The sequence below is a fragment of the Lynx rufus genome, unplaced genomic scaffold (assembly GCF_022079265.1).
Source record: "Lynx rufus isolate CCGP_SWC_20201006 ecotype Redwood Valley unplaced genomic scaffold, mLynRuf1.p SCAF_52, whole genome shotgun sequence".
Taxonomy (NCBI): domain Eukaryota; kingdom Metazoa; phylum Chordata; class Mammalia; order Carnivora; family Felidae; genus Lynx; species Lynx rufus.
Window position 1 is genome coordinate 770,334 of NW_025814870.1, and position 12,276 is coordinate 782,609.

Sequence of the window (12,276 nt, forward strand, 5' to 3'; positions counted from 1 at the left end):
ATAAACATTAAAAAAATTTAAAAAAAATAAGTGGACCTTGAGTAAAGCAGATTACCCCCCCCCCCACATGTCAATGGGTCTCATCCAATCAATTAAAAGCCTTAACAGAGGGGCACCTGGGTAGCTCAGTTGTTGGGCATCCAACTTTGGCTCAGGTCATGATCCAGTGGTTCATGAGTTCAAGCCCCACATCAGGCTCTGTGCTGACAGAGCAGAGCCTGGGGTCTGCTTTTGATTCTGTGTCTCCCTCTCTCTCCGCCCCTCCCCTGCTTGTGCTCTCTCTCTCTCTCATAAATAAACATTTTTTTTAAAAAGCCTTGGGGCGCCTGGGTGGTGCAGTCGGTTAAGCGTCCGACTTCAGCCAGGTCACCATCTCGCGGTCTGTGAGTTCGAGCCCCGCGTCAGGCTCTGGGCTGATGGCTCAGAGCCTGGAGCCTGTTTCCGATTCTGTGTCTCCCTCTCTCTCTGCCCCTCCCCCGTTCATGCTCTGTCTCTCTCGGTCCCCCCCAAAAAAAATAAACGTTGAAAAAAAAAAAAGCCTTAACAGAAAAAGACTGACTTCCTTGGAAGAGAGGAATTCAGCCATTAAGCCTGCAAACTGCCTTGGGACTCCAAATGCACCTCTTTTCTGGGTCTCCAGGCTACTGGCCTATCCTGAAGATTTGGGGCTTTTCAAGCCTCCACAGTCTTGTGAACCAATACCTTAAAATCAATCTTTCTGTTTGTACATACAAACATATATGTATGTGTATATGTATGTGTATATAAACATATGTAAGTATCCACACACATATACATAGAGAGATTCTATTCATTTTATTTCTCTGGAGAACTCTAATGTTGTTCATACATCCAACACTAAGCTTTCTAGTAATCCTTCCCTGCCACTTCCTCAAGGCAAGGAGTTAGACCAGAGGCCTATGGAGGCTTTTCCTGGAGCCCAAATCCAAATACTATCACCAGCCACATTCCATAACTCCTAAACATTTTTGTCATAAAACAGTAAGGCAGCCAGACAGGCCCGTAGCACAGATGGAGAGGAATACACCAGGAAAAGCAAAAGCAGGAAAGAGCATGCAACCTAACAACTTTCTTTGTAAATTCCAGTTTAAGACTGGCTTATTTCACAGAGCATTATACCTTCTAGATGCATCCATGTTGTTGGAAATGGCAAGATTTCATTCTTTTTATGGCTAATATTCCAGTGTGTGTGTGTGTGTGTGTGTGTGTGCATATGTGTGCTTCTATACATAGATCTTTTTTTTCCATTCATCTATGGATGGACACTTGGATTGCTTCCATATTTTGACGATTATAAATAATGCCACAATAAACATAGGGGTGCATATATCTATTCAAATTAGTATTTTCATTTTCTTTGTGTAAATACCTACTAGCACAATTGCTGGGTTGAAGGGCAGCTCTATTTTTAACTTTTTGAGGAAACTCCACAGTTTTCCAGAGTGGCTGCACTAGTTTTTATTCCCACCAACAGTGCAAGAGGGTTCCCTTTTCTCTACATCCTCGCCAACATGTTTCTTGTGCTCTTGATTTTAACCATTCTGACAGGTGTGAGGGGCTATCTCACTGTGGTTTTGACTTGCATTTCCCTGATGATGAGCGATGTTGAGCATCTTGCCATGTGTCTGATACCCTAGCCACTTTTGCAAAAAATTGGATGAGGTTTTTAGGGCTCCGAAAGACCCTTCCTGGCAGACAAGTGAGAGCACAGGAATGCTGGCTGAGTCTGTCTCAGATGGGCCTGTCCCACATTTCCTTACCTATTGCTCCCACATTGTTGAAACAGAAGTAGGAAAGAATACGCTAAAAGTCCCGCCCCTTCTGCGGCACTTAACTCATGGTGACAACCTGTACATATCCCCTGCAATGCACACAAAATAAGGCAAATCTACCGCCAAGCTGTGCCCTTAAATCTCACTCCAAAATATTAGTACCGTACACAACTTCAGCGTAAAGGATGCATTTTCCCAAACCTGAATGATTGAGAAGATTCTATTCTGAAGACTTCTCGTTATCACTCCCAACACCGCAAAGAAAATAAAATGGAATTGAAAAAGCCCCCAGACTGTAATGTCTGCATGTAACATTTGGACCAAAAAGCTTTGGAAATGCAGTATTTTGAAATGGGATACCACCCTGCTCTTGCGGAACAAAGACACTGTCTTTCACATACATGACCACACAATACCAAAGAACCGTGCTGGTTTTACACATTGGAGTTAAATAAGAGGTACAGAAAGGTCCCTACTACAAATACAGGATTGTCACGTGGATTAGGCATACCTCTCAGAATAGAACCTGGAACCAGAACTGTGAATTCCAATGCACACCGACACATTTGCTAAACACATTTGTTAGAACATTCCCGCCCCACCCCCAACCTTGCACCAGACACATTTGCATGGTAGCTCTCTTAAGTAAGGACCACTTAAGCACCACATCGCAAATGATCTCTGTAGATTCACTGCGGGGCACAGCCTGAATCCCAGACACACTGTCCATTTCAAATGAATGAATGCATCATGGACCTGAAGGAGAACTGTTTTTCTACCTCCTGCTTCTGGATGGGCACAGAAGCTATTCCCATGTTATAGATGAAGTAAAGCTAAACCACAGGTTAGGGGCATCAGGATGGCTTTATTGTGGATTTAGGGCTGGAGCAACAACAATGTACTAATCAAATGATTCCCACAAATATGCATGGGGCAGATGAAACTACTTGGGTGATCCCACAGATAGACATCAATATACGCTAAGAAATGAGATCACGATAAAAAAAAAATCCTATAGCTTAAGTATTTAGGCAGAACTGTGAAACATGAAATCCTCTGCCACAAAGATGTAGGGGGAGTTGGGTGGAAGAAGTAAGGGATAAACGGGGTTCTTTTTACTTCTATTGAGACAGAGAGCATGGGTGCAGCAGGGGAGGGGCAGAGAGGGAGACAGAGAATCCCAAGCAGGCTCCCAGCTGTCAGCGCAGGGCCCCAAGGTGGTGGGGGGAGGTCTCGGACTCACTAACAGCGAGATCATGACCTGAGCTGAAATCAGACTCCGGACTGAGCCACCCCAGGCGCCGCAAGAGGGTTCTCATTCTTATGTTGCAGCCTTGGGGAAGAGAGCCCTGTCTTCCACTCTGATTCTATCACGTTGTCCTGGTTGTTTTTCCCTCCCTCCGTTATGGAAGTCAGTCTTTGGGACACAGGTACCTCCCAGTGAACTATATTGCTACAGTGGCCAGAGGAGTACGAGAAACCAAGGTAGAACTTTGCCGGCATCCACGACTTGTATTCCCCCCCCGAAACGCCAAGGGAGACGCACGACGTTTGGTAGCAAGCAACGAGTGCCTTCGTTCACGTGAGTCCTCAGATGCCCTGTCCCGAGGGGGAGACGGTTTCCTGCAGAACCAGGTGAAGGAGGTGGTTCTGCTCGGCACTCAACAGTGGCCACATCTCCACTTGCAGCGACTTGACGGCTTCCGTGTCCTTTTCGTGGGTGGCCATGACCAAGGACTGCAGCAGCAGGAACAGCTCGTCAGGAAGCTGGCCGCCGCTCTCCTGCCCGTGGCCGTCGAAAGCCTCCCAGGAGTACTTCTCCAGAGTGTGGGCGTGCTCCGGCAGGAGCTTGGCGGGCGGCGGTTGCAGCAGCAGCAGCAGCAGCACGCGGGACACCTCGCAGCGGACCAGCACGTCGGAGAAGGCGCCCAGCGTGGCGGGAGAGGGCGCGGGCGCAGGGCCGCCGTTCGCAGGGAGCAGCGCGGCGGGCAGGGCCGGGGCCGCGCCGGGCCCGACCTGTGGCCCCGGAGGCGGCGGCGGGGGCGGCGGCGGCGGCGGCGGCGGCGGCACCGGGTGGCTGCCGTGCTCCCGCGCCAGGCGCTGCATGCGCGTGAAGACCGCCAGGGCGCCGTTGTAGTCGCGCGCCAGCAGCTGGCAGGAGGCGGCGTCGCCAAGCGCCTGCAGCGCGGCCAGGGGCAGCTGCGGGAGCTGCAGGTGGGCGGCGCGCTGGAAGTGGCCGGCGGCGGCGGCCGGCTGGCCCAGGTCGCGCAGGGCGGCGGCCAGCTCCAGGCAGAGGGCGGCGGCGGCGGCCGGCTGGCCCAGCTCGAGGTGCAGGCGCACGGCGGCGCCCAGGGCGTTGGCGGCGGCCTGCAGCGGCTCCCCGTAGGCCGCCGGGCAGGCGAGTCGCTGGCGCGCGTCGCGCTCCTGCCGCAGGAAGAGGCGGGCGGCCTCGGTGAGCGCCAGCGCCTCCCCAGGCCCGTGGAAGAGCGCCTGCTGGCAGCGCGCCACCGCCAGCTGGCACCAGGCCGCGTAGGGCAGGCACTCCTGGGCGCGCAGCTCCCGGCCCAGCTGCCCGAACTGCTCGCCCGCCTCCGCCACGTTGGGCTTCCGCAGGAACCGCTTCTTCAGCTTGCTCGACACCTGGCGGTACCGCGCCAAGAAGTCCCCGGCCTCGGGGCCCGGGCCCGCAGCGCCGCCCAGGCCGGGCGCGGACGCCGCCATGTTCGCCGCCACACGCAGACGCAGACGCGGACGCGGACGGCCGGACGTGCGGGCGCCCGGCGGCGACGTGCCCTGCGTCCGCGCTCGGGCAGCCAGGCGCCCCGTTGCCCCGGTGATACGCAAGCGACGGGGCCCGCAGGAGAGGCCTCGCCCCGCGCGGGTCGTGTGTGCAAATCGTGGACCCTGGGGCGGGGCCTGGCCAGGTGCCCCCTGGGGCTGGGTGACGGCCTGTTTACCCGCGTGGCCGAAGGCGTCTCCCAGAATCTGCAACCGAACCGGCCCGAAACCCAGCTCGCCGTCCCGCGTGACCCCAATTCCAACCTGGCAGGGTTCTCGCTCGCCAGGTCCCCCCGCCCCGGTCACTCGTCACCCCTCCCGTCAAAGCCTCCACCCGAGCCAGCCTCTCCCGCCCAGGGCCACCGCCTGCATGATCCCCGAGACAAGCTGCTCTGCTGGGTCTTCCCCGACCACGACCCCCGCCCCACGCCCCCACCCCCGACGAGGGACGTCCCACGACCACGCCCCACACACCAGCGACAGAAGCGCTCACACGGGTTTCTCCAAACACTTTATTGGCTTTCAGCGACTGCCTGAGGCACCAGGCCGGCCGGGGCCCACCCCGGCCGTGAGTAGGCCTGGCGCCCGCCGGGCCCCACGTCGCGTGGGACAGCTAGTTCCAGCCCGGGACCGCCTGGGAGATGATGGTGGACTGGAAGAAGGCGCTGAACAGCGGGCGGCTGTGGACCACCATGTCCACGACATCCGGGGTGATGAGCCTCCTGCCTCTGTTCCGGGCCTCGATGCCGGCCAGCTCCAGGACCTTGGCCGTCAGGGACTGGATGACGGCCGCTAGGAAGATCGGGGCGGACGCGCCCAGGCGCTGCGAGTAGCGGCCCTCCCGCAGGAGGCGCTCCACGTGGCTCACGGAGAACGTCAACCCGGCTCGGGCAGTGCGGGAGCGGACCCGGCTCTGGCCACTGGACGACCCTCGACGGCTCCTCCTCATAGGCATGCTGGGCCTCGGCTGCGCTTTCTCGGACGGGCCTCGGTCTGGCGTGCGCTGCGGGAAGCGGTCGGGTGCGGCTGGATGCGGTCGGACAGGGCTGGATGCGGTCGGATGTGGCTGGATGCGGTCGGGTGTGGCTGGATGCGGTGGGATAGGGCTGGATATGGTGCGATGTGGCGGGAAGCGGTGTAAAAAGCCAGTTGGCCCGAAGTTTCCGACCGGCAGGGTTCCAAAGCCGCTACTCTATATCCTAGAGATCACAGACCCACCCCATCATTGGTCGGGTGCGCGTTTTGGGACACGTACATCCGGTGAAGTCACTGCTTTCCCATGGGCCCCCGCTGCAGAGAAACAGTGCTGGGCGGGAGCCTGCTCCCTGGAACCCCTGTTTGAAGGAACGCTGGCTTTTGGCTGGGCGGGCGCATTGTGCACACCCAACACCCGTGTAGGAGCCAGCGGCCCCGAGTGTACACTAGAGGGGTCGGGCGACCACCACGACCGTCTAGTTCCAAACCGTGGCAGCACCCCTCAAAGAAACCCCTGTACGTGTCAGGCAGCCAGTCCTCACCGCACCCCCCTCCCCCCCACCCCCGTCCTCGGGAGCCCCCAGGCAACCGCTAGTCGGCTTGCTGCCCATAGGGGTTCGCCTGTCCCGGACACTTCTTTCTGCACGCGGGATCGCTGGGCGAATAGGCGGCTTTCTGTGCCTGGTTGCTTTCCCGTAGCGCAGCGTTGTCACTAGGGTTCGTTCGTCCGCGTGGGAGCGTGAGTCAGCGCTTCAAGCCTTTTCACGGCTGAGTAATATTCCACCGCAGGGCCACACCGTGCGTGGCGGCCTATCCCAGTTCATGGGTTGACAGGCAGCTCCGCCATTCCCACCTTGCGGCAGATGTGAACAGCGCTGCGCCGAACATTTCCTGCACAGGGTTCTGTTTGAGCACCTGTTTCTGATTCCCTAGGGTAGGAAATTGCACTGGGACTGCGATTGAGGGGTCGGGTGCTAATTCTGCCGGTAACTTACTGAGGAGCCGCCCAGCGGATTCCCACAGCAGCTTTGCGTTCCCAGCAGCAGTGTGTGAGCCCCGGTCCTTGCGCACCCTCGCCCGAACTCGTCTTTTTGCCTTTGTTTTGCTCTCTTGTGCCTAGAAGAGCCAGCCTACTGGCTGCGAAGTGGTGCCTCATGGCGGTTGTGATTTGCATCGCCCTGTTGGCGCATGATGTTGAGCGTCTTTTCATGTGCCTCTTGGCCATTTGCACATCCACTTTGGAGGAACGTCTGTCCCAGTCCTTTCCCATTTTTTAACTGGGTTGTTCGTTCGTGCTTTCATTGTTGACTTGTAGGTGTTCTTTATGCATTCTGGAAAATACACCCTTATCCCATGTGTGATTTGCAAATGCTTCTCCCATCCTGTGCGTTTTGTCCTTTCACCTTCTAGACAGAGTCCTTTCATGCACAAAAGTTTTTGGTTTGGATGGTGTACAACTTATCCTCTTTCCACCACCCCCCTTCTTTTGTGGCCGCGCTTTTGCTGCCATATGTAAGGAACTGTTGTGTAGTTAAAGCCAGGGGGATTTATATCTATGTTTTATTCCAAGAGTTTCATAGTTTCATCGCTTACGTTTGGGTTTGTGATCCGTTTTGGAATTCATTTTCACACGTGGTGTGAAACTGGAGCCCACGTTCATTCTTTTTTCTGTCAACATTCAGTTTTCCCAGCACCGTTTGTTGAAGAGATTGCTCATTCCTCCATTGAACGGTCTGGGCCCCCTTGTTGAATATCAACTATTCATAAATCTATGGGTTTATTTCTCACTGTAAATTCAAAAACATTGACCTACATGTCTACCCCTATGCCAGTACCACAGTTTACGATTGCTGTAGTTTTGAAGTAAGTTTTGAAAGTGGCACGTGTGGATCGCACAGCTTTGTTCTTCTTTTCCGGATTGTTTTGGCTGTCTCTGTCCCTTGCATTTCCATATAAATTTAGGATTGGCTTTCACGTCTGCAAAAGGTCACTGAAAAGGTTTTTTAAACGTTTTAAATGTTTATTTACTTTTGAGAGTGATAGACAGAGTTCAAGTGGGGTAGCAGCCGAGAGAGAGGGAGACACAGACTCTGAAGCAGGGTCCAGGTTCCGAACTGTCAGCACAGAGCCTGATGCAGGGCTCAAACCCACAAACTGTGAAATCCTGACCTGAGCTGAGGTTTGCCACCTAACCAACTAAACCACCCAGACTCCCCGATCATTGAAATTTTGATAGAGACTGCATTGAATCTATATATTGCCTTCGAGATTATGGCCATCTTAACAATATTAAGTATTCATATCACTAAAACAGAATGGCTTTTCATTGATTTAGGCCCTCTTTAATTTCTTTCAGCAATGTTTTCCTTTTAGCAAATATAATCTTGCACATCTATTGTTAAATTTATTCCCCAGTATTTTATTATTTTCGATGATATTGTAAAAGGGATTCCTTTCGCTTTTTGGTAAGTTTTTATTTAAATGTCAGTTAACATATGGTGTATAATTAGTTTCAGGTGTGCAATATAGAGATTCAACACTTCCATAAAACATCTGGTGCTCATCACTTGTGCACTCCTTAATCCCCATCACCTATTTAACCCATCCCCCCACCCATCTTCCCTCTGGTAACCATCAGTGTATTCTCCTTAGTTAAGAATTTGTTTCTTGGTTTCCCTCTCTTTTCCCATTCTATGCTTGTTTATTTTTTCTTTTTTTTAAACGTTTATTTATTTTTGAGACAGAGAGAGATTGAGCATGAATGGGGGAAGGTCAGAGAGAGAGGGAGACACAGAATCCGAAACAGGCTCCAGGCTCTGAGCTGTCAGCACAGAGCCCGATGCAGGGCTCAAACTTATGGGCCACGAGACCATGACCTGAGCTGAAGTCGGATGCTCAACCGACTGAGCCACCCAGGTGCCCCTATTTTTTTTCTTAAATTCCACATAAAAGCGAAATCATATGGTATTTATCTTTCTCTGACTAATTTTGCTTAGGATATTATTCTCTAGCTCCTTCCATGTCATTGCAAATGGCAAGATTTCATTCTTTTTTATGGCTCAGTAATGTTCCATTCTATTTATTTGCAAACCCCATCTTCATAATCCATTCACCAGTCGATGGACATTTGGGCTCTTTCCATAACTTGGCTATTGCAAAGAATGCTGCTATAAATATCAGGGTGCATGTATCCCTTGAAATCAGTATTTTTGTATTCTTTGGGTAAATACGTAGTAGTGCAATTGTGGGATGTAGGGTAGTTCTACTTTTATTTTTTGAGGATCCTCCACAATGTTTTCTAGAGTGGCCTCTCTGTTACCCCCATCAACAGTGCAAGAGGCTTTCCCTTTCTCTGCATCCTCTCCAACACCTGATGTTACTTCTGTTGTTAATTTTAGCCTTTCTGAGAGGTGTGAGTTGATCTCTCATTGTAGTTTGATTTGTATTTCCCTGATGATGAGTAATGTTGATCCTTTTTTCATGTAGCCATCTGTATGTCTTCTTTGGAAAAACATCTATTCATGTTTTCTGCCAATTTTTTAATTGGATGATTTGCTTTTTGGGTATTGAGATTTATAACTTCTTTATAGATTTTGGATACTAACCCTATATCAGGTATGTCGTTTGCAAGTATCTTCTCCTATTCTGAACACTTGCTTTTAGTTTTGTTGATGGTGTCCTTCACTGTGCAGAAGATTTTATTTTGATGAGGTCCCAGTAGTTTATTTTTGCTTTTGTTTCCCTTGCCTCAGGAAACATATCTAGTAAGAAGTTGCTATGGCCAGGGGCACCTGGGTGGCTCAGTCAGTTAAGCGTTCGGTCTTTGGTTTTGGCTCAGGTCATGATCTTGTGGTTCGTGAGTTTGAGCCCCACGGTGGGTTCCATGCTGGCAGCATGGGGCCTGCTTAGGAGTCTCTCTCTCTCTCCCTTTCTCTCTGCCCCTCTTCTCATCATGTTCTCTCCCTCTTTTAAAATAAATGAATAAACTTAAAAAAAAAAAGAAGTTACTATGGCCAATAAAAGTAGTTATTGCCAGTGTTCTCCTCTCAGATTTTGATGGTTTCCTGTCTCATATTTAGGTTGTTAAACCATTTGAATTTATTTTTGTGTATGGTGTAAGAAAGTGGTCCAGTTTCATTCTTTTGCATGTTGCTGTCCAGTTTACCCAACACTGTTGAAGAGATTGTCTTTTTCCCTTGGATATTCTTTCTTGCTTTGTCAAAGATTAATTGACTATAGAGTGGTGGGTTGACTTCTGGGGTTTCTAATGTCTTCTATTGATCTATGTGTCTATTTTTGTCACAGTACCACATTGTCTTGATTACTACAGTTTTGTAATATTACTTGAAGTCAGGAATTATGGTGCCTCCAGCTTTTCTTTTCTTTTAAAAGGTTGCATTGATTATTCGGGGTCTTTTGTGGTTCCATACATGTTTTAGGATTGTTTGTTCTAGCTCTGTGAAAAGTGCTTTTAGTATTTTGATAGGGATTGCACTGAATGTGTAGATTGCTTTGGGTAGTATTGACATTTTACCAATATTTTTTCTTCCAATCAATGAGCATGGAGTGTTTTGCATTTCTTTGTGTCTTCTTCAATTCCTTTCATAAACTTTCTATAATTTTCAGAGTACAGATCTTTCACCCCTTTGGTTAGGTTTATTCCTAGGTATCTTATGGTTTTTGGTTAATTTGTGAATGGGATTGATTCCTTGAGTTCTCTTTCTCAGAAAGAGAGAGAGTTCATTATGAACTGCAACAGATTTCTGTGTGTTGATTTTATATCCTTTGACTTTACCGAATTCATGTATCAGCAGTTCTAGCAACTTTTTTGGTGGAATCTTTTGGGTTTTCTATGTAGAGTACCATGGCATCTGCAAAGAGTAAAAGTTTGACTTCCTCCCTGCATTTTGGGTGCCTTTTATTTCTTTCTGTTGTTTGATTGTTGTGGCTAGGACTTCTAGAACTATATTAAATAACATTGGAGGAGCCAACATTCCTGTCTTGTCCCTGAACATAGAGAAAAAGCTCTCAGGTTTTCTCCATTGAGGATGATATTACCTGTGGGTTTTTCATATTTGGACTTTATTATTTTGAGGTACGTTCCCTCCAGACCTACTTTCTTGACAGCTTCTATCATGAATGGATGTCGTACTTTGTCAAATGCCTTTTCTACATTCACTGGAACGATCATATGGTTCTTATCCTTTCTGTTATTGATGTGATGTATCACATTGATTGATTTGCAAATACTGGACCAACCTTGCCTCCTAAGCAAATCCCAGTTGATTGTGGTGAATGATCTTTTAAAATGTATTCTTGGATTTGGTTTGCTAGTAGGATTTTTGCATCTATGTTCATCTGGGAAATGGGCCTGTAGTTTTCTTTTTTAGTGGAGTCTTTGGTTTGGGTATCAGGGTAATTCTGGCCTCCTAGAATTAATTTGGAAGTTTCCCTTCCATTTCTATTCTCTAGAATGGTTTGAGAAGAATAGGTATTAACTCTTCTTTAAATATTTGGTAGAATTCACCTGTGAAGCTATCTGGCCCTGGACTTTTGTTTTTTGGGAGATTTATTACTGATTGAATTTCTTTTCTGGTTACCAGTCTGTTCAAGTTTTCTAATTCTTCCTGTTTCAGTTTTGGTTGTTTATATGTTTCCAGGAATTAATCCATTTTTTCCAGGTTCTCCAAGTTGTTGGCATACATTTTCATGATATATTCTTATAATTGTATTTCTGTGGTGTTGGTTGTTATTTCTTCTCTCTCATTTGTGATTTTATTTATTTTGGGTCCTTTCACTTTCCTTTTCAATAAGTATGGCTAGGGGGTTACCAATTTCATTATTTTTTTTCAAGGAACCAGCTCCTGGCCTCATTGATCTGTTCTAGTGCTTTTTTATTTTCTATATCCTTTATTTCTTCTCTAATCTTTATTATTTCCCTTCTGCTGGCTTTAGGCTTCATTTGTTGTTCTTTTTCTAGCTCCTTTAGGTATAAGGTTACATTGTTTATTTGAAATTTTTCTTGCTTTTTTTTTTTTTTCAACGTTTATTTATTTTTGGGACAGAGAGAGACAGAGCATGAATGGGGGAGGGGCAGAGAGAGAGGGAGACACAGAATCGGAAACAGGCTCCAGGCTCTGAGCCATCAGCCCAGAGCCTGACGCGGGGCTCGAACTCATGGACCGCGAGATCGTGACCTGGCTGAAGTCGGACGCTTAACCGACTGCGCCACCCAGGCGCCCCTTTTCTTGCTTTTTAAGGTAGGCCAATATTGTTATACACTTCCCATCTTGGGACTGCTTTTGCTGCATCCTTAAGGTTTTGGATTGTTATGTTTTTTCATTCGTTTCCATGTATTTTTTTAATTTCTTTGATTTCCTGGTTGACCCATTCATTCTTTAGTACTATATTATTTAACCTCCATGTATTTGTGGTCTTTCCATTTTATTTTCTTGTGGTTGAATTCAAGTTTCACAGCATTTTGGTCAGAAAAATATGCATGGTATTATCTCAATCTTTTTGTAGTTTTTGAGGTCTGATTTGTGACCTAGTGTGTGATGTATTTTGGCAAGTGTCCCATGTGCACTTGAAAAGAATGTGTATTCTGCTGTTTTAGGATGGAATGTTCTGAATATATGTTAAGTCCATCTTGTCCAGTGTGTCATTCAAAGTCATTGTTTTCTTGTTGATTTTCTGCTTAGATGATCTGTCCATTGATGTAAGTGGGGTG

At 48.6% G+C, this 12,276-nt stretch overlaps 2 protein-coding genes across 2 annotated transcripts; both read right to left on the minus strand.

Annotated features, from left to right (window-relative positions):
* Window positions 1-3,018: 3,018 nt before the first annotated feature.
* F8A3 (coagulation factor VIII associated 3) lies at window positions 3,019-4,515 on the minus strand. The gene has a single exon (XM_047100737.1). The coding sequence runs from the start codon at window positions 4,512-4,514 to the stop codon at window positions 3,384-3,386; it is 1,131 nt and encodes a 376-aa protein (XP_046956693.1). The 5' UTR covers window position 4,515; the 3' UTR covers window positions 3,019-3,383.
* A 669-nt stretch (window positions 4,516-5,184) lies between these two features.
* On the minus strand, window positions 5,185-5,820 carry LOC124527614 (histone H2A-Bbd type 2/3-like). Its single transcript, XM_047100711.1, has one exon. The coding sequence runs from the start codon at window positions 5,524-5,526 to the stop codon at window positions 5,185-5,187; it is 342 nt and encodes a 113-aa protein (XP_046956667.1). The 5' UTR covers window positions 5,527-5,820.
* Window positions 5,821-12,276: the final 6,456 nt, after the last annotated feature.